At 48.3% G+C, this 19834-nt stretch overlaps 1 protein-coding gene across 1 annotated transcript in view; it reads right to left on the reverse strand.

Annotated features, from left to right (window-relative positions):
• The window catches only part of LOC144179769 (beta-mannosidase-like), a 77856-nt gene that overhangs the window by 43470 nt on the left and 14552 nt on the right, over window positions 1–19834 (reverse strand). Inside the window, exons 5-9 of the mRNA XM_077708208.1 lie at window positions 19690–19760; window positions 15727–15923; window positions 14109–14268; window positions 7314–7618; window positions 2222–2307 (exon numbers count right to left, since the gene is read on the reverse strand). Coding sequence (XP_077564334.1) covers window positions 2222–2307; window positions 7314–7618; window positions 14109–14268; window positions 15727–15923; window positions 19690–19760 — 819 coding nt within the window. The remainder of the gene's footprint in view (window positions 1–2221; window positions 2308–7313; window positions 7619–14108; window positions 14269–15726; window positions 15924–19689; window positions 19761–19834) is intronic.

Below are 19834 nucleotides of genomic sequence, written 5' to 3' on the forward strand. Positions count from 1 at the left end.
TTAAAAAGATCGCAAGGGGAGCCATTGTTTGAACAGAGAATGAGAAATCGCTTAGCCCATTTCCCTCGGAGACGTTCAAGGGCGGGTGATGTCTCATTCGGTGGCCAGTTAAAAAAGAAACCAGCTTTACTACTTTGGGAGATGAAAATTACAATGAGCCGCTAGGCTCTTTTTATCGCCGATACCCATCATGCGGCTTGGATATAGCTACAGTTATAGCCCTGCTTGGCAGTACTCTACGTTCCAATGCGTCCCGATTCGCTCCGCCCGAGGACACCTCGACGTATGCGATCAAGTTTGTTGAAATAAACTCCTATTAATAGTACAATCACAAGACCAGGAATCTTGCACTGCAAGTGTTCTTACGCGGTAAATCAATTGTGTGCTACGCATCCCTAAGCGATCTTCGGAGATTCCCTTCGTTTTCGTATGCCGCTTATTTCAGCGAGGCTGTATATGGCTAGTTTCTTAAAAATGTTGCTTCCGCGGACAGAGCCATGTCGAAAAAAAAATTTGATCTTACGGCAAAGCCAACTTTCTTGTGTATGCTCTGTAGCTGTGAATATAATGAAGGTATCTAAAACAAAATTTACTGAAATTGGCTGCTGTAGGACGATATAGCATTACGCCGTCCGTCTGTCTGTCCGTCCGTCCGTCCGTCCGTCCGTCTGTCTGTCTGTCTGTCTGTCTGTCTGTCTGTCTGTCTGTCTGTCTGTCTGTCTGTCTGTCTGTCTGTCTGTCTGTCTGTCTGTCTGTCTGTCTGTCTGTCTGTCTGTCTGTCTGTCTGTCTGTCTGTCTGTCTGTCTGTCTGTCTGTCTGTCTGTCTGTCTGTCTGTCTGTCTGTCTGTCTGTCTGTCTGTCTGTCTGTCTGTCTGTCTGTCTGTCTGTCTGTCTGTCTGTCTGTCTGTCTGTCTGTCTGTCTGTCTGTCTGTCTGTCTGTCTGTCTGTCTGTCTGTCTGTCTGTCTGTCTGTCTGTCTGTCTGTCTGTCTGTCTGTCTGTCTGTCCGTCCGTCCAACTGTTTCTAACCCTCCGGCAAAAAGTTCGAAAATTACCTTCGCGAGATGTTTATATAAATAAAACTTCCCCAAACCACTAAATCAGGAAACAGTACATACTAGTCCACATTGTTCAGGAAAAAAAGCATTAGGCATACTAGGAACATATTAATACAAAAGGGATATTCGCAGTGTTCTTTTAAGTATATATGGCTGCTTGATTTCTGCGATAGGAAATATAAAAATACTCGTTGAAAAGAACGCTACGACCCAAAACTACAAAAAGCGCTCCAGCGAGCCCGGACCCCGTGGCAATATTGCAAGTGCAGCAGTAACAAAAAGTTCCAGTACATTGTTCGAGCAGTGGAACGCGGGAAAAATTTAAATTGACTTTACAAAACATCATCTGCGTTTATCTAGGGAGGAGTGAAACGGGAAAGGAAGAGAGCATGAGAGGTGGGTGCGGGAGAGAAGAGAGGAAGTCACGTGGCGGGGGTGGCAGAAGCTTACCGCATTTCCACGACATTTTCAGCAGAGTGAGGAGATACGCGGGCAATTTTTTCTTCCTCCTGACAATGTTTTTTTTTTCGATCACTGAACAAATGTACGCTGCTATTTGTTTTCCACCTGATACAAAATACTGCATATATGCAGTATTTTGTGACAGTCCAGTTTTTTACTACTTGGTTGCGGGTTCCAGCGTTTCGGCCCCACAAGACCTCTTCGGAAACCTTTTTAAGTGGGTGAAAGCCTGCCATCGGTAATTTAATACTGTATATGCAAAGTATGACGGGTCACATCCCCCTGTGTCATGCGAAGCTGTATCGTACTTCGTATGACGCCACAGCCATCCGGTCAATCCACATTTTATCGTATTCAGTATTACGTGTCACGTAATGCAGCATTACTTTATCTTGGTATAGTGAACGTCTAGCGTGGTAGATGTACACGTAATGAGCTACTTAAACATAGTGCAAGGGTCTACTCAAATCTCCTGAATCATTCGAAAAAAATATGCAGAGAACAGAAGGCTTGTCACAAAAACACGTTTTACAATTTTATATTTCCGACTAGTTCGTTGTTTGTTTTATTTATTTCACAACACTGTTCTTCGCTGTGCTTGAGTTGAATTTGGCTGCAATAAAAAAATTTCTCTCGACATGTGCGAAAGGACGTATTTCGTGCGACAAGTAAGCGATTGTTTTCAAAAACGCGTCCGACTCACTTCCACCAATTGTAAGCCAGTCCCAACTCGTTTTCGCTGTTTCCGCACCAGAGGACAAGGCTGGGATGATGCCCCAGGCGTCGCACCTGCAATCAGTGGGCAAAGAGTACCCCATATGTTATGTACAACAGGGTCGATAACCTTAAAGGGACCCTACAACACCTTTGTCAACTTTTTTTTAAATGTTAAATGCTTGCAGAACGTAGTCACCCAACAAACCCAGTACTTAGACTAGGAAGTCGCAAAGTACCTCAGCCAGAAATTACTGCTCTATGCCCATCGGATAACTTGTAAACTTGCTCAAAAGATTTTTCTCTCTTTCCCGGTCTTCACATTCTTCGACGGCTCGAATTACGTCACTAAGGCCATGTAGCGGCTGTTGGCCAGTTTTCCTTCAGTTGCAGCAATGAACGCTTTTCGATAACAACTTTAAAAATACAGCCACAAAAACAAAGCAGAAATGGAAGGCCTATCTGGTGTGACGAGCCAATCACGCAGTGCCGCTCCGAGCTGGCGATAACTATAGCTTTCGAAGTGGCTCCAGACGCGAAGGAAAGAGTGAAAGCGCTTATCTAAAGTGTTGCAGGGTCCCTTTAAGGCTAAACTCTCTGCGCGAGGCACTAACAACATATTTCTAGTCCTATTTGTAACTTTGGGTGGGGTTGTTTTTGGCATGAGAACATAAAGTCGTGAAAATTGTATCCTGACCCAACACACTACAGGAGACCGATTATATGTCAGGCACTTCGTTGGTGCGTTAAACCTATAATTAAAGAAAATTGGGGCGAACGCTCACGGTTAGGGATCGTCATATAGTGTGCGGCATTCATTGTTGAATCGACTTCAGCGTGGTTTTTTTACGCGGATCTTTCCTATTCGTTGCAGTGCTGCAACTTAACGCAGATGACTATTTATTTGGGTGTAAACCAGCTCACACAGTTGGCGCACCACGCAAGACGACAGCGTCAGGGATCGCCTTTTTCTTGTTCTATTTCTGTAGCGTTTGGCGCTGCTCGCGGCGGTGCGTGGAAGTTTTTATATTTCTTTTTTTTGTTAGGACGAAAGCCTTAAGTGTTTCATCAAACCCGAAAGGTGACCGTAGTTGTCGTCGTTGTCGGCGTCAACACGAATGATACCAAAATGACCACAGCTGTAAAGTGGAAAAAACAAATCCTGGGCCATCTCCACTAACCTGAAACCTGGGAAGGGGCGAAGCATGTAGTGTACAGTCGAAACTCGTTATATCGAACACGGGTATATCGAATTATTGCTTATATCGAACCATTGTCAGTTTTTTAAAAGAATTACATGCATTTTTAATTTTCTGTATCGAACTCGGTCGGTTAAGAAATGGATATATCGAACTCAGCGCCGGCCGAAAGCACGCACTCCGGAGACAGGCGGCAGGCTTTCCCGCAACGCAGGGGAGAATAGCGGTAGCGCAGCAGGCGTTTGCGACTCAAACGCATGCCTCAGGCGCCGGTAGCGCCATTCAGGCTAGGCGGCATACGCAGTTGGCGGACTCCATTCTGAGGCTGACTCAGGCTCAGCCGAGTCAGCCTAACCGACGTGGAAATATCCGCGGAGGTCACCTGCGAGCTGACTTCAGAGGCGGTGGATGGCGAACCTGGCCCTTCGATCACCGAGGACCCCGCTCCGCTCCCAACTGCGGGCGAAGCTGTGGCCGCTGTGGAACTTTTACGCCGCTACTTCGGCGGAATGGAAGTTAGTGGTCTCGCGTTCGTGGACTCTTTGGAAACCATGGAGCAGGCTGTGGTACGACATGCCGTCAACTCGAAGAAACAGTCAACGCTGCTGCAGTTTTTTTCCCTTGGGAATGAATAGTTCACTTTAACGCTTCATGTGAGTAGTCATTCTTGTCGTTGCCTTTTTAGTGATTGAATCGCGTTGCATTTTGACGCGTTTTTGATCAAATTTTATATATAGAATTTCGGTTATATCGAACTATTTCACGGTTCGCGCACTGTTCGATATAACGAGGTTTGACTGTATAAATGTATTCAAAGATTGTAAGACTCTCTCATGCACCGCGGCGCACGGTGATTGGGCACCGGAGAAGCGCCGGTGGGACGAGCAATCGCGCGATTGCCGAGGCCGTATATAGAGCCGTCTCTTGCGTTGAACCGTATTTAAGCAATTAAGCAATTGGTTTGAACCAATTTCGAGACGGAATATAACTAATTTCTGTTACTGATGCGATTAAATCCTGATTATTCCTGTATTTTAAATTAGCTTAAATAGTGTTAGTTTTTTTAACCGGTTTTATCCATTCTACACTGCTTTTTTACTTGTTGCTAACCTTTCAGCTATTTTCGTCCGTACGAACACAAACAAGAGGAGTTCATAATGCGTGTTTTTTTCGATCGCGCAGAAATTTATAAGCTTTTTCTTCAGCTCTGCGTTTTTATATTTCGTCCAATTTCTCATTGTTTAGACGCAAAGTCAAGAACTATGGGCTAAAGGAAACAAAGCTTCTGTTGAACTTCGTACTTCTGCGGGAGGATCAAATATTGTTTGAAAGGCCGAGCTTATATAGTGCCAAAAAAACTGCCTTTTTGCATGAACCAGCTCACATGCGCAAACACATTACTTCCTGTCTGCACTTAACTCGGCTGTTGATCCTTTCTTTTTTTTGTACCACTTTTGATATCGAACTTTTCTATAACAATCTTTATTTTTTTCCTGATACAGCTTCCACCTCAGTCATGCAGGCTGTATATACGTAGGCAGAGCTGGTTCACGCCTCACAAGCGATGCATGAAAGGGAAAAAAATCAGCGCTTCAAAGGTGACAGGCGCTTCCGGAAGAAGGAATAGTGGACATCCGGCAGCACTCGCCTAGTCTCGTGAACGAGCACATGTACCCGCCTTGACAGCCTTCATACTTGGCCGCAAGTTCATGGTCTCCCCCCGTTCTTAAACTGACGTCTCCCGTTTGTTTGCTTTTGTTCTCGCAGCCAGCTTAGGACCAAACATTTTCTGGTATGATCGTTATCGATTATTAAGTCTTTCCTTCCTTCAGAAGCTGAAGAGGAGGTACCGTTTCGTATTCACTCTATTTTCTTCTACCGAGCAGCCAAGCTTAAGACGTAGTTACTTCTGATTTCTTATTCTCTTTTTATAGTTTTTCAACGCTCATTCTCCCCGCGATAAGAGTTCCAGTTGCCATCGCAATCTAACGCTTTAGTTTTGGTAACGCCACCCCGATTTCCGCCCTAAAGACACCATGAGGCATGTCTATAGAACTTGTCTAGAGACCTTGTCTAGACTTGTCAAAGCCTTGTTAGCACGTACAGACATCTAAAGTAAAAGCTTTCTTAGTAGTACCGATGGCGTTCTGTCAAAAAGTAATGCATTGCCCCGTGGACCGGTTGGTCGACCTAAAATCTCTGAACAGATCTCTGGACACACGGCGCATGCGTGAAACCGGGCTTCCATTGCGTTAAAACGGTTACTTGAAGATCGCGTAGAAGGAACGGTTCTAGATAAGACAATACACGCATCGATCATGAAGAAGGAGTATGTAGGAGAGCGAGCCGTGAACTCGGTGATGCACTGTGGCTCCTACATTTATTCGGGTGTGCAAGCGCCGGCCGGAACTTCGAGAGCGGCGTAGTCACGCGACTGCCCAGGCGCTCGGTCGTGATCGATCCTCCTGGCGCGTGGCACTGCAGACGCAGCCGGGCAAGCACTGCTGCTGATGATGATTGTGGGATACAGGGGTGATGATGATAGTGGCGCTGTTAGCGGGTGAAGCTACCGCCACTACAAGTACAATATTATAGTACCTTGATATCATAAACCACGTACCGATATACATTAAGATCGTTCATACACGCGTTTACTTATTGCGCGAAAAACCGTCGCATGTGTTCGTTCTTTGTGTGTGATTCGGGTCTTTGAATGTTGCACCATCGATTGGAGGCACTTTCAGCGAAGGTTGGACGCACTTTTGGCTTTCGCGCTCCTCTCCACCTTCATAAGAAGAGGGACGGTAATTTTTAGATGCGACGCTGAGAGCATCTCTTGTCGGCGGCCCTGTCCTTCCTGCGTGCGTCCGTCGTCGTCGTCGGCTTCCGCACCCTCCTCCGCTCACCCCTCTCATCTCCGATAGCGAACACTCTCGCGCGAGGGGCATTGGATTAGATTCTATTGGCTTGGCTTGGCTTGTCTTGGCTTGGATTGGATTGGATTGGATTGAAGTGGATTGTGTTGGATTGTGTTGCGTCATAGCCGCGGCAGACGTACTGGCGCCGGCGCGTGCTCAGGTGAGAGCGAACACTCTCTCTCAACATCTGCGGGTGTGCGGCCCAGCGCGCTCTCACTCCGCCGGTGGGCGGCGCTGCGCGCGGTGCTGCGCATGTGCAGTACTCTCTCTCTCCGCGGCCACCTCTCCTTCGGGCGCGCTGCGCATATAACCGGTGTGCCGCTCTCCGGCGGCCTTTCGGTCGACGGTTGCTCTCCGTATGCGCTTGAACCTCCCTCAGCGTCGCATCACACCAGGGTTCCCGCGAGGGGAGGTGGGCGTAATTTTTAGATGCGACGCTGAGAGCATCTCTTGTCGGCGGCCCTGTCCTTCCTGCATGCGTCCGTCGTCGTCGTCGGCGTCCGCACTCTCCTCCGCTCACCTCCTCTCCTCTCCGATAGCGAACACTCTCTCGCGAGGGGCATTGGATTGGATTCGATTGGCTTGGCTTGGATTGGATTGGATCGAATTGGATTAAAGCAGATTGTGTTGGATTGTGTAGCGTCATAGCCGCGGCAGACGCACTGGCGCCGGCGCGTGCCCAGGTGAGAGCGAACACTCTCTCTCAACATCTGCGAGTGCGCGGCCCAGCGCGCTTTCACGCCGCCGGTGGGCGGCGCTGCGCGCGGTGCTGCGCATGTGCAGTACTCTCTCTATCCGCGGTCTCCTCTCCTTCGGGCGCGCTGCGCATATAACCGGTGTGCCGCTCTCCGGCGGCCTTTCGGTCGACGGTTGCTCTCCGCGTGCGCTTGAACCCCCTAAGTGTCGCATCACACCAGGGTTCCCGCGAGGGGAGGTGGGCGTAATTTTTTTTCCTTCCGCTTACCTGCTGGCGTGCCTCCGTGGCGATCGAATCGAGGAAAGCCGGCGTGGCCGGGTAAAGGGCGCTGGCAAAGGCAAAGTCCTGCCATACCAGGAGCCCCCGCCGGTCGGCCAGGTCGTAGAAGAGGTCACTCTCGTACAGTCCCCCGCCCCAGACGCGCAGGAGGTTCATGTGCGCCGCTGCCGCCGCGTCCAGCAGCGGCTCGATCCGCTCCCGCGACACGCGGTCTGGGAACGCGTCCGCAGGCAACCATATGCTGCCCTTGGCGAACAGCGAGACGCCGTTCACGCGCAGGAAGAACGTTGCGCCTGGGACGGCACAACCATTGCAAGAGTAGGAGTGACCACCTAAAATAAAAGGCTGTATAACTGTGCGATAAATGCAAGCATCTGCGGCAAACGCTGGTACAAAATTTAACACATCAGCAGATTCCTTAATCATTTTAAAGAGAGAAACATTATAGGACGAAGCACGCATCTTCACTTTGAGATAGGCTGAAGCGGCTTGTAGATAAGAGCGCACACACGATATGGACTCGACAAAAATGAAAGCCAGGTTTGATATTTATGGTGAATAAGTTAAACATGTCTTGTCTGCGAACAATTCCTCTTACTTCTCAGGAAACAGTCCGTTTCTAGTCTGCGTCCCGGACGTACGAATTGTGAAGTGCGGCAAATTATGCATCGACGGTGGTGACGGCATCTTCGTGAGATAAGAATTGTCTCTCGCCTAGCCTGATTTGCAAATTTGCGAACACGAACAAATCAGGCGAGGCAAATTTTGGAAGAATAGGGGGCGTGAGGAACGAGGTGAAAACCACATCAAGCGCTCTTGTAACCCTTGGACGTCGCGAGTAGTTGCCCTCATAAGGGAAAAACACGGGAAATGCTGCGTGGCCTGCCGTCACTTGAATAACATCCCATGAAAGACGCCTATCCACTCCCTTAGACGACCTACTTGACTGTGCACATAGCGCAAAATACTATTCATCCACAGATATTCGTTCAGACTGTTGCCGAACTGCTGTTAATGATATGGACCGCAAAAAACGTACGGAAAATCGCTAGAAAATTCTTTTGCGCTGTTGACCCATTCCCTCTTATCTTACCTCGTCAGATCAACAGGATGTTTCCGTCTACGTCCCTCACCACCCGATGGTCTAACATTTACCAGGTGGGCACTTATTAAAAGAGATTTAAAAACAAAATGATACACCGTAAAATAAATTTACAAACCCTGGCGTTTCTTCTGGAACCTTTCATAACCCAAGTGTACGTACGGTAAGTGTACGTCAACTGTATCAACTCCCTTTGCCCATGTTTTTATAAACGTCTTGCTTTATTTTCCTTTCTTCTTCATTACTCCTTTCTCTTTTTCATTTTTCTGTGCTTTGCTTACCTGCCACCCTCCTTATTTCTGCGTGATAACCTCCTCTCTCATCTGTCAGCTAATGAGTGGCGAGTCCTCACCAATGATCCTCGAACGCATGAAGGGCCTTTAAGAGGTATACGTACCGCTGCTAGCTTGATGATGCCATGTTTTTACACATGAAGTCTTACGACGAGGTTCAAGTAATATAAGGCCCAGGAGCCTTCATATTTTCATGTTGTACGACCTGTCATACTGACCCCCCCCCCCCCCCCAAAAAAAAATAAAATAAAATAGCACCGCTTGCACTAGTAGTACAAGACTGGAGAAACAGCAGAGCTGGCGGGCCCCTCTCCATTCGTCGGAGACGCGGCTGTTGCAGCTCCCATGGATTTACGAACTTGCCGCTGAAAGTTCTCCATGACTGACCCGGATCGTTATGTCCGCAGGCTTTCACATATCTCACGAAGTGGCCCGCCTTAGCGCGCGCTAGAACCGGCGGCCACCGGCTTCGCGAACTCGGCGTCCGTAGAGCAAACTCGGCGTCTACGCTTCCCACTTCAGGCGCGAACGCAGGTAAACTGGCAGGGAGAACAGCACGCGAGAGATAGCGCCACGAACGCTGGACAGAGTGTTCTCCAAGGGGGAGTTGGAAGATGGCGGGCGCTCGTCAAGAGGCGCACGCTCACGTGTGCTCGGTATTTTTATTTTATTTTTGCGAGCCCCTCACGTGGTGCAAGCCCACGCGCCAACCTGGACGACTCCCGGCGCTCCTCACAAGACGCACACTCACGTGCACTAGGTATTTCCTTTTTTTTTTTCTCTCTCTCTTTTTCATTTCATGGACGGCGCAAATAAGAGCTGATACAGCTCTGCTGCTAAAAACGTCTTTCCAGCGAAGCACATGTGTAAAATGGAGAAGCCAACTTTGATTGTGATCGATTTTTACCGTTTTGTAGCGACGCACGGGGTCTTATGGAGGTATCCAGCAAAAAATCCCGGCCATCTCCATTAACGCGAAACCTAGGAAGGGGCGAGGCATGCCGTGTATGAGTGTACTCTTCGCGCCTTGGCGTTTTTGCCCACGGAGATGAAACGGTTGGGGGGTAGAGGTATACAGCTTTGCTGTAAGTCTCGTGTCTTTGAAGATCGAAGCGTTCTAGCCCGAGGCGTTGGAAAACGAGTGCCCTGGTGCTTTAGTACCGCCACTACATAATACAACGACGACATGAGTCGACGACGACATGAGACGACGACAGCCCGAGCCCCTACGGGGCTTCGCCGCTAGAAGGCTCTGCGGCCTTTGTACATTGTATAAGACTGCTTATAAAGAAATTAAAACTGGCGCAAAGGACGCGGACAAAGAAATAGAAGTAGACTGTACGAGCCCTCTGTCTCTGTCAGCTCGTTTTAATTTCTTTACAGCCATGAACCAACTAGCCCAACAAAGCATTTTATTAATAATCCTTATATGGCGTCTAGAAGAGTCTTCCTTGCATGGTATGTGTTTGGCAGTGAATCCGTACTTAAAGGGGTGGATGTATAGCAGAACGGCTTAACCATTTACCCGGCAATGCCAACTTCGGAGTTTCTGCATTTTTTTTTTTTGCAAACTTAACCTCGCGATTTGACCGCATTTCCCCCCTCCTCGCTGTTTTCCGACAAGCCGGCTTTCAGCTGAACTTCTCCGAGTTCCGCTTTGGAGGGCACGAAATCAATATTCTCGGCCGTGTAGTTGACGCTCGCTCCGTTCGACGCGACGCCGGTGAAATATCCGCGGTTCAAAACTTCCCCGCTCCCGTGCTGCCAGAAGAATGTGAGAAGGGTAATCGGTTAACGTTAATATTTTCGCCGCCTTATTCCAGGCTTTGCAGACCCTGCACGGCCTTTGTCGAAGCTTCTAAAGAATAACACCTTGTTCTTGTGGAGCCTTCCACAGGCGGATGAATTTTCCGCCTTAACAACATGCCTTACCACCTCCCCAATTTTAGGTCACTTCCGCGTTTACGCACAGACTGAGATTAGTGCTGATGCCAGCGGCCATGGCATCGGGGAGGTGTCGTCTCAAAGCAAGGACGACGAACACGACGTCAACACATACACCAGCCGCGTCCTATCCCCCGCCGGGCGGAATTATTCGATTACGGAGCGCGAATGTGTGGCTCTCGTCTGGGCTGTCACAAACTTCCGCCTCGATCTCGGTGGTCGGTCATTCTCCGATATCACAAACAATCGCGCCTTTTGCAGGCACTCGTCAGTAAAAAAACTATGCAGTAAGCTTCGGTCTCTGGGTCTTTCTGTTAAACGAATGCTCCTCTTCCGGTGTGTAAAGTCTGGTCCGCTGAATCAGTGTGCCGACTGCTTGTCGCACACCAAGTCAGCGCCTTTCACCCAGAAGACACTGATATTGAAGACCGTTTCAATTATATTTATGATCTTTTTCAAATCGGTACCGAAAAACTGCGGGGAGCCTCCTTTCCACGCCTCAATGATCGTCTCGGCTCTGACTTCATTGACGTCTTCCTTCAGCTCTTTGTGCTTCAGAACACCATTTTACACAAACGTTATATTTGGCCTGACGGCCCCGAGTTATTAGGGAGTTTTAGCTGACCGTCTTTCACGGTCCGCTCCGCTCCGATAGCAAGCGGAAGCGCCATTGCGGATGCGTGGCGCGCTTGGCCGCGAACGGCATTGGCTTTGGTTGCGCTGAGCGGGCCGCCCATACCGGAGCGGAGCGTCGAAAACGGTCAGCTAAAACTCTCTATTGCTTGCTCCCGAACACCCGCGATCCGATGTTGTCCCGCAACTTGACGGCAAAGAGGCCGCGGGCCAACACAGGCGTAGTATGAAATTAGCATTGTGTTCGCCATCACTTTTTCCCGTCAAACTTGGATCGGTCGGTACAATACAACGTCACCTCGAGCGATCGCTGCCAACGACAGAAAGTCCCTTCAGAACGTCTTTCTGAACTTCTGCAGGCCATCGATGTCCCGACCAAGCCATAGCCCGCGTCGGTTTGAGTTTGCTTGCACCTTTGCTCACGGCCAAGCTTAGAGCAAGTGGGGGACCATCACCGCAGAGTATGATGCGCATTTCGCGATCCCTAGGGCGTGTCTGAATAGTTGTGCTTAATTTTCTGCATAAAGACAGAAGAACTCTAGTTGTGCTTAAGACGTTGCAGACTTTTCTCATTATTACGTTATTCCGAACCACGAAACCACACACCGATTCCTCACCGGCGATCACGGCAAATACTCTTCGACACGAGCTAACACGACATCCTTCTTTCCTGCACAACAAAATGTTCAACTGCACACCACCTGCAGACAAATGGCCGCAACAAACATACCAACCGTACACTTACGAACATGATCGCCACGTACGTTCCATCCGAAAACAGAGACTGGAATGTTACAACTCCGTTTGTGACTTTGGCCTGCAACTTGTGACGGGATGATATCGCAACTTATTACCCCTTTTGCCTCTTAAATGTCCGCAAGCCGGCACTGCCATTAAGCTCTTTTCTGTCTTGTGCAATCACTCCTGACACAGAGTACGCGCTATGCCCTTGCCACGCTGAATCTGCACGCCGGCTCGCCCGCGCATGTGTGACTATCTTCTAGGCCCCCCAGTCACCTCGTTGATACCAGAGCATCACCCCGTGGAAGAGCTTCAAGCTCTCCTGTCTTTTTCTGGTCACCATCATGACACGTAGGCTTTTTTACAAAGTTACTTTGCCGTCGCACTGGCCCTTTGAACGTTCCAACAAAAGGGACAAAGTCATCCCGCTTCACTTCTACCCAGTCTCGCAGCGACATCGTTCACTTCATCCAGCTCAAGACCTATCGCGCTTTATCATCACCCTGGAAGACACCGGGACAGTGTCTTTGCCTCCGACAACACAGAACAGCTCTACATGGCATGAAGCCGGCATACCTGTATTTGGTAAACATACCTTGAGAGAGAGAGAGAGAGAGAGAGAGAGAGAGAGAGAGAGAGAGAGAGAGAGAGAGAGAGAGAGAGAGAGAGAGAGAGAGAGAGAGAGAGAGAGAGAGAGAGAGAGAGAGAGAGAGAGAGAGAGAACGATCTTAATGAAGTCCGGCGATGTTACCCGGGCTAAGATGCTTAACTTGCTACGCCAGGTGAGGACGTGATGAATAGTATGGCGATGATGTTGAAGAGCTTGATGCGCACAGACACGTTAACTTATCACAGGACTGGTCTAGATTTGTGTTGCAGGTACTCTATCAGAGCTTTCGTAGCCTGTAACGCACGTTTGGAACACGTCCACGGTCCTAAAATGTCCTTTAGTTGAATGTCAACGGAAACGGCAGTCCCCAAAGAGACTCCGAAAGACACTCTTTGTGCACTAAATCGAGCACATTCACACAGCAGGTGCTGGGGGGGGGGGGGGGGGGGGGGGTTCTCGCACATCGCAGTGTGGGCAGAGTGGCAACGTAGTTCGTTTCATATTATGGAGGTAGTTGCGCGTGTATGAGATATTCAACCGCAGGCGATGTAGAATTATTTCCATTGATCCAAATTGCCAATTCAAAAATGCCACCAAGACTCTCCAAGAGGGTAACTTCCCAGACTCCGACTCTATACACCTATCGGGATACGATGAGGAACACGTTTGAGGAGGTTTCAGCGAAACGTCTCTCGAGGACAAGGACGATAGCAAGGACTCTATTGGCGCGCCTGACCTGCATTCAGTTGTCTTAGCGTTTCTTCCATTTATTTCGTTTATGTGTTGTAAATATAGAGAGTGTGTTCGAGATTTCGGCCCACATTAAAGATACCCAGGTGGTCAAAACTATACCGGGGCCTTCCACTACGGCGCACCTTATCATCTGTGCAGCGTCGGCGCGTTGAGAAAATAGAGACGCTGGCCCCTTCAACCTGGTATGTGTACCTCGTGAGATATAGACTAAACACCAATACTTTCCAGCCATGACGTCACCACAAAGACTGTAGAGCCACCTCACAGAAAAGTTTTAAACTTATCAAACGACACGTATGTTTCCTATCAGAAAATGTCGAGCAAGCCCACACTAGCAACTTGCGTACTCGGATGTAATTTAGTGTTATGACAGGGTACGCTTTTTTATTGCTCGGTAAATTGGAGGAAATCTAGGAGAAACCAAACTGCAGAGAATAAAAACAAGAACATGAACTCGCCGCTGTTTTGTACAAAATAGTTTAATTACGAAACGGGTAGCATTTACTACGACACATTTGTGATAGATCCAAATTCGAAGCAACGGGGCTGTTTCAGCGCTAGTCCTGTCCACTTCTTTCTTTTTGTGTCCCTGTTAGTTCGCGCTGTTCCCCAAGAGGCTGTTATATGGTGTCTGTCGGGAGTTCGTAACCTCTTATTTTTCCACAAGTATCATAAAAGGAAATTGTATGCCTCGGTAAGCCGCTCACCTGTGCTGTTAATGAGCGGCTCCTGGACAAGGTCGACTGTGCGGAAACCGACGCTCTTCGTGATGGTGGCGCTGTCGTGGTCACGAGACAGGGAGACGGACAGCGTGTACAGCTTCTGATCTCCGTAGCCGTTAGGCCACCAGGCCTGGATTCCGAGGCTCTAAAACCCAACGCGAAAAAAAAAAAGGTAACCAAGCAGTAGCCCTCATGTTCTTGATGCGTAGAATTCTCATGATTTCACCCCAAGACACTCAGAAATACTTTTCCTTTTGCGAAATCAACTGTCATGTGCGGGTAACACGCGATTATTGCAGGCCACCGACGAGTGCTTTGTACCATTGAAGCCGGTATACAAAGGTCTTGGTAAATGAGAGAAAGGCAAGCGAAACATGGTCAGTAAGGGTTCTAAACGAAGTGCTCTGAGGTGTAATGCTGTAGTCGGTAAGGTCACTCTTGCACCAGCTATTTTGTAGCGCTCACTCTCTCGATATTTCAGGCTGGGGTAGATTAGATGGCGCAATAGCATAGAACATTCTCTGTAATCAAGGAAAGGGGGAATGGGGGGGGGAGGCAGGGCGCAGAACCTGATGACAATTTTGCTTCTGAGAGCATTTGAACACCGACTCGTGGTCTGTTTCATCAGTTGTATAGTTGCAGAAAGCCCTTATACCTACGGTCGTCCACGGTCTTACCTGGAGTAACGCTTTCGGCACTTACTATCTTCTTCTTTGCATGCGTAAGGTAACTCAGTCAGAACGTTGTCAGAGCTTTGAAGTTATATGTGACACTCAAGTCCTCCAGACTTGTTTGAACCTTTTTACATCATAATGTTTGACCTATGCCACGATAAAATAGAATATGATGCTCCAGCTAAGCCTGTGGACGACTGTACCTGCATTGCTTGCATCGACGCCTACCATTTCGCCTTCAATTTTAATAGCGTCTTTGCCAAATGAGAAGTGTTTGTTAGTTTCTCAGGCGGAAAAAAATTCCTTGGGCTCTTGCGGGCTTTTTTGTAACACTGGCGTTATTGGACGATACTTGCGATGCCTTGCAATAATAGTGAAATGGTTCATGAAGCCTAAAAAGGCTACTGCAACCGTGTCAAAAACAAATGGTGTACAAAGTTGTACTGCTCAATTGTTCTCTGTTGTACTGAGCATTTCCAGTTACTCTGCCTAACCTCTCAATCGGCAAACTGCAAAACGGTCACATGATAATGTACGCACGATATTTCGCGGTAGTATTGAAGAGGGCGTTTTGTATCAATCAGTTATATCAATGATGTCCCGTGCACCTAAAAATGATGCATTCAAGCCCGTTCCACATGGTGCGAATTTCGCCGACGAACTTCGCCCAGCGGCAGCAGCTCTGTCTAGCTCTACTAGATATAGTGATAGTATAATTTCTTCCGTGGTATGAGGGGTTCAGACGGGAAAGGGCCTGCGCCGCTGGGCGAACCTCGTCAGCGAAATTCGCACCACGTGGAAGGGGCTTCAGAAGGCCATATCTTCAAGGCTTTCGGAACGGGAAACTTCCACGCGCGAAAACGAATGCACAAAGTACGAAGCCGACGAGGCCATGTAGTGTTGCCTTCTCTTCCGTGTGAAGTGCTTACCTCCGGAATACGCAACCTGAAGCGGTAGTGTGCCTCGAGCCGGTTGTTGGCGGACACAGTGATGTTCTTCTTCACAGTCAGCCGGTCATCCAGGACAAGGTTCAACAAAAGAGACGCCTTGGAAGTGAAAGCCACCTCGAGGAAGAGGGCGACGATTAAGGCCCACTTGTCTCGCTTGCCTGGTGTCTGCTGGCCGCCTAAGTGGAAGTGAATGCCGAGCTGAGTTCTCCCAAGTCGCTGATTGGCGCAGAGAAGAGCCCGTATGCGTGGACGCAAGGCCCTTTATGGCTTTAACCACTAAGGTTAAACGAAGGGTCTTGAATAACCCGCAGACATTTTCGGGAAGCCCGATTGAACGAAAGTGACATGCCTGGTCACGCCCTGAAAACACTGAGAAGCACAAATGTCAGTACCCGCGCAGGAGGGATACACCTACTTTTGACTGAGTCGTTTCTGATGCCGGGTCAAAAAAAAAAAAAGGCATAAATGATGAACTGATAGTTGGAACTATCTGAGAGTGCCTGCGGTGACTCTGTCACATCGTTTGTCCAGTCTAAATACTATATTTGACTGCTTACCGTTCATTTCATCGTGTAGTTTGCGAAATGCAGTTACGACAAACTTACTGGAGCTAAAACTTAGCAAGGAACGCGAGGTGCCTCACTAAGTATGTGAATAATATTTTCTGGGATGATCTGGAGCACATTAGCTAGCCTTCAAAATGCATGTGCAATATGGCTATTGGACAGTAGGATTGCATGACAATCTGGAGTATTAGACACGCAAATTTATATTTCATGAAAGTAGACATCCATATGAAAAGCCAACGAATACACTGTGTTAAGACGAAGTCACACAACAAAAATAACAGGAAGCAAGAGTGCTGCACATATCTTGTTTTCGTAAAAAAAATGTTATTCAAAGTTTTAAGTATGATACTAATGAGGGGTCTACAGTATGATTCTGATGATGTTCGTCATTTAAGAGGATTTCGCGACTAGTACCTTACTCACTCGAACTGAATCTTACGCGACGCCTCTTTCGAGCAAGACGAAGCAATAACATTTCGTGAATATCATTTTGCGTCATACTAGACCATCCTTCGGTGCCTATTTTGAGCATGTCGGGGCAATAACTTCAACCTAAAAATTCACGCTAGCATTACTGTTTCTTGTTTTTTTTTTCCCGTGCGACAGATGCGGGGATAAAGTATGTTTGTTTCATCATGAGCCGGAATGACACACACATCTGCTTCACGTTCGCTGAATCGAGGCACATTTACGCTTGCAAGTCAGTAGCTTTACGCGATAATATACAGGTGCCGTCAAGAGTAAACGGGGTGTGAGGTCTTCCATCAAAGGGGATTGCTACGCCGTCTGACAGCCGGCCTCCAGGTGCTTGCGTGTTTGTGCAATCCCTCGGAATTGAAGAACATACACGCCCTGTGAGCACCTCCCGAGAATTTTTTTTTCGACTGTCGTACAGCTATTTCTGCAGCTTTGAAGTAAGCAGTTCGCCATCGAAGGGCCCGAAAAGGGACTCATACGGTCCCAAGCCCCGCATATAAGTGCGCCGGTACTTGATGGATAACGGCGCCCGACTTTTCCAGCCCGACAGATATCACTGCGCTGGGCAGGACTTGGAAATGCATAACGGTGCTCGCTAAGGAGAGTTCGGCAATTTTGCACTTTAGAAATAGCTCCTGTGACAAAATATGCCAGCCATATTTAAGCTCAACTGAAAATCGGGGAGGAGGCTTCGCATCCGTGTCAAGGACGCGGTGCGGAGTTTGTTTATCGTCTCGAGTTCTTGGACAGCATATGCGGTTACAGCAAGCAAAAGAGCACCAGCATGCAACCGGATACATCCCCTGGCGTTAGAGTAGTTGAGCGCCAGTTTAATGACGACAACTGGCTGCAACGTACAGCAACCACGAATGATAAGAACGCAGCACAAACATCATGTACCAGACACCGCGTTGGATTAGTTGCATTTCCATTCTTACCGGCCAACTTGCCAGTCATGTCGGGCTAACACCGATGACAGCGGTACAATAACATCAAAAGCATAGATGTTCATGACTTTTAATCTTCAAAAGATTGCTAACCGTGTTCGCATGAAGGTAGCGCTTAGCGCTCCCCAAAAGCTCGTGAAATGTGCCAAGGACACTGCAAAGAAAGGTGCGAAAAACCTTGGAGGCCACGTAAAGCATCCTCTGCAGTACGTCCCATGTTTGGAGCGTGTCGTTTATCGCATTCCGCTAAAGAAATGTTGGTCAGTATAAGTCGGTAAACCATAGAGTTTCTTACTATATACACTAGAGAGGAATCTGGCGTTAGCGTCTGTGCGGCTCGCATTAAGGCCGTCTGTGTCGTCATGAGCGCCATTATACCGTTGGATTGAAACTTTTTCGTGGCCGTAAATTCAAATACCAGGCCACACAAAAGCAATTATTAACAAAAAGCAAGGAATTATATAATTATAAAATAAAACACGCTGTTTTAAAGCTAAGAAATAAAAAAAATAAAGACGGTTATTTTAACTGAGGGTCTGCCAGAACGGTTATGGCTACTATTCTGCAGACCAAGCTCGTTGTTAACAATAAAAAATTCTGGGAGAAACTCAATAAATACCCTTATTTTGCAAACATTTCAAATAATAATTCTTTGAAAAGATCAGAAAGGTTTTAAGCGCGTTCCTACGAAAACGAACACCTCGCATCTGTGGCGTTTTCGTTCGTGTTTTCGTAACAAACGGCCTGCTAGAACTTTCACTGCGGCAAATTACCCGCGCAGTCAATATGTCCGGGCGCTTTTAACCTATGTACTGATACTACAAAAAAAGCATTCAGATAATTCTAATGCCCACACGTGGCGCCTTCTTCAGTCAGGCGCCCTTCCAAATTCTGCCGTCCTGACCCGCATCCTCCAAACTCTATACCTTTCTTTGGTCTGCTGCTTATTGGCGGTCATGCCAAACTGTCCCGTATCATCTGGGTTTGCCAACTATCCCTTTCCCGAACTACCCTCCGAGGAAAAGCAGTAGGCCGCGCTGCGCAGCTCGGACCCCAGGCCCGTTTGGTTGCCATCTCTCTCTCTCTCTCTCTTCTCTCTCTCTCTCTCTCTCTCTCTCTCTCTCTCTCTCATCTCTCTCTCTCTCTCTCTCTCTCTCTCTCTCTCTCTCTCTCTCTCTCTCTCTCTCTCTCATCTCTCTCTCTCTCTCTCCTCTCTCTCTCTCTCTCTCTCTCCTAAACACGTGTCAGTAGCACGCGTTCAGGTCGCTATCGAGATTGCGGCGGTGCACCGGGCGGGTGCGCGCCTCGATCAGCGGCCGTAGGCAATTAAATTACGGTCGCAACCTTGCCGCTACAGCTAGAGCGCGCCTGGCTCAGGCTCTGGGAGGAGACGCAGCGTGTTTCTCTACCCCCTTCCTCATAACTCGCATAAGGGCAAGGGCAGCCATCACCCCTCCCTCAAATAATGGTGCGAGATAGCGCAGTTTTGTGTTACGGAATGTGTGATCTACAAACGGTGAAAATACACGTTTTAACCGTAGAATTGCTAACTTTGACGCAAGTAGTCGCTCGTGAGGCCTAAGAAATTTCTAATGCTGGGGCTTTACGCGCCCAAGCTATGCATTTGTGCTATGAGGCGATCTTTAGTGGAGGGTTCCGGGTAATTTTGATCCGTTAAGGGTATTTGACCCGCGCCGGAATTTCCCACACGCGGCCGTTTTTGTTCTTCGCCTACATCAGAAAAACGGCCACTGCGGCCGGGGTCGAAGCCACTTTCTCGGGCTCAACAGCAGTACCCCATTGCCACTGAGCCACGTCGGACGGTAACGTAACACACCCGAATGACAATGACTGAACATAGCCCTGAAATCAATAAACGGGCAAGCACACCTCTACTGAAGCTCTTAGCTTGCCGCCCGGAATTCGGAAAGGAACAGACAGCGACTTACCAAGGCGTCGAGTTCTCACAACCATGTCTCTAATGACCAGAGTGTTGTACGTCTCGATGGCTATGTCCTTCCTGTACGCCAAAATAAAAAAAAATGTTTTCGCATGTATACATCGGAAGACCCACCGTTATCGTCGTTGCCATCA

The sequence above is a fragment of the Haemaphysalis longicornis genome, unplaced genomic scaffold, assembly GCF_048455015.1.
Source record: "Haemaphysalis longicornis isolate Haplotype H1 unplaced genomic scaffold, Haemaphysalis longicornis Haplotype H1 scaffold_4, whole genome shotgun sequence".
In the NCBI taxonomy this organism is placed as follows: Eukaryota; Metazoa; Arthropoda; class Arachnida; order Ixodida; family Ixodidae; genus Haemaphysalis; species Haemaphysalis longicornis.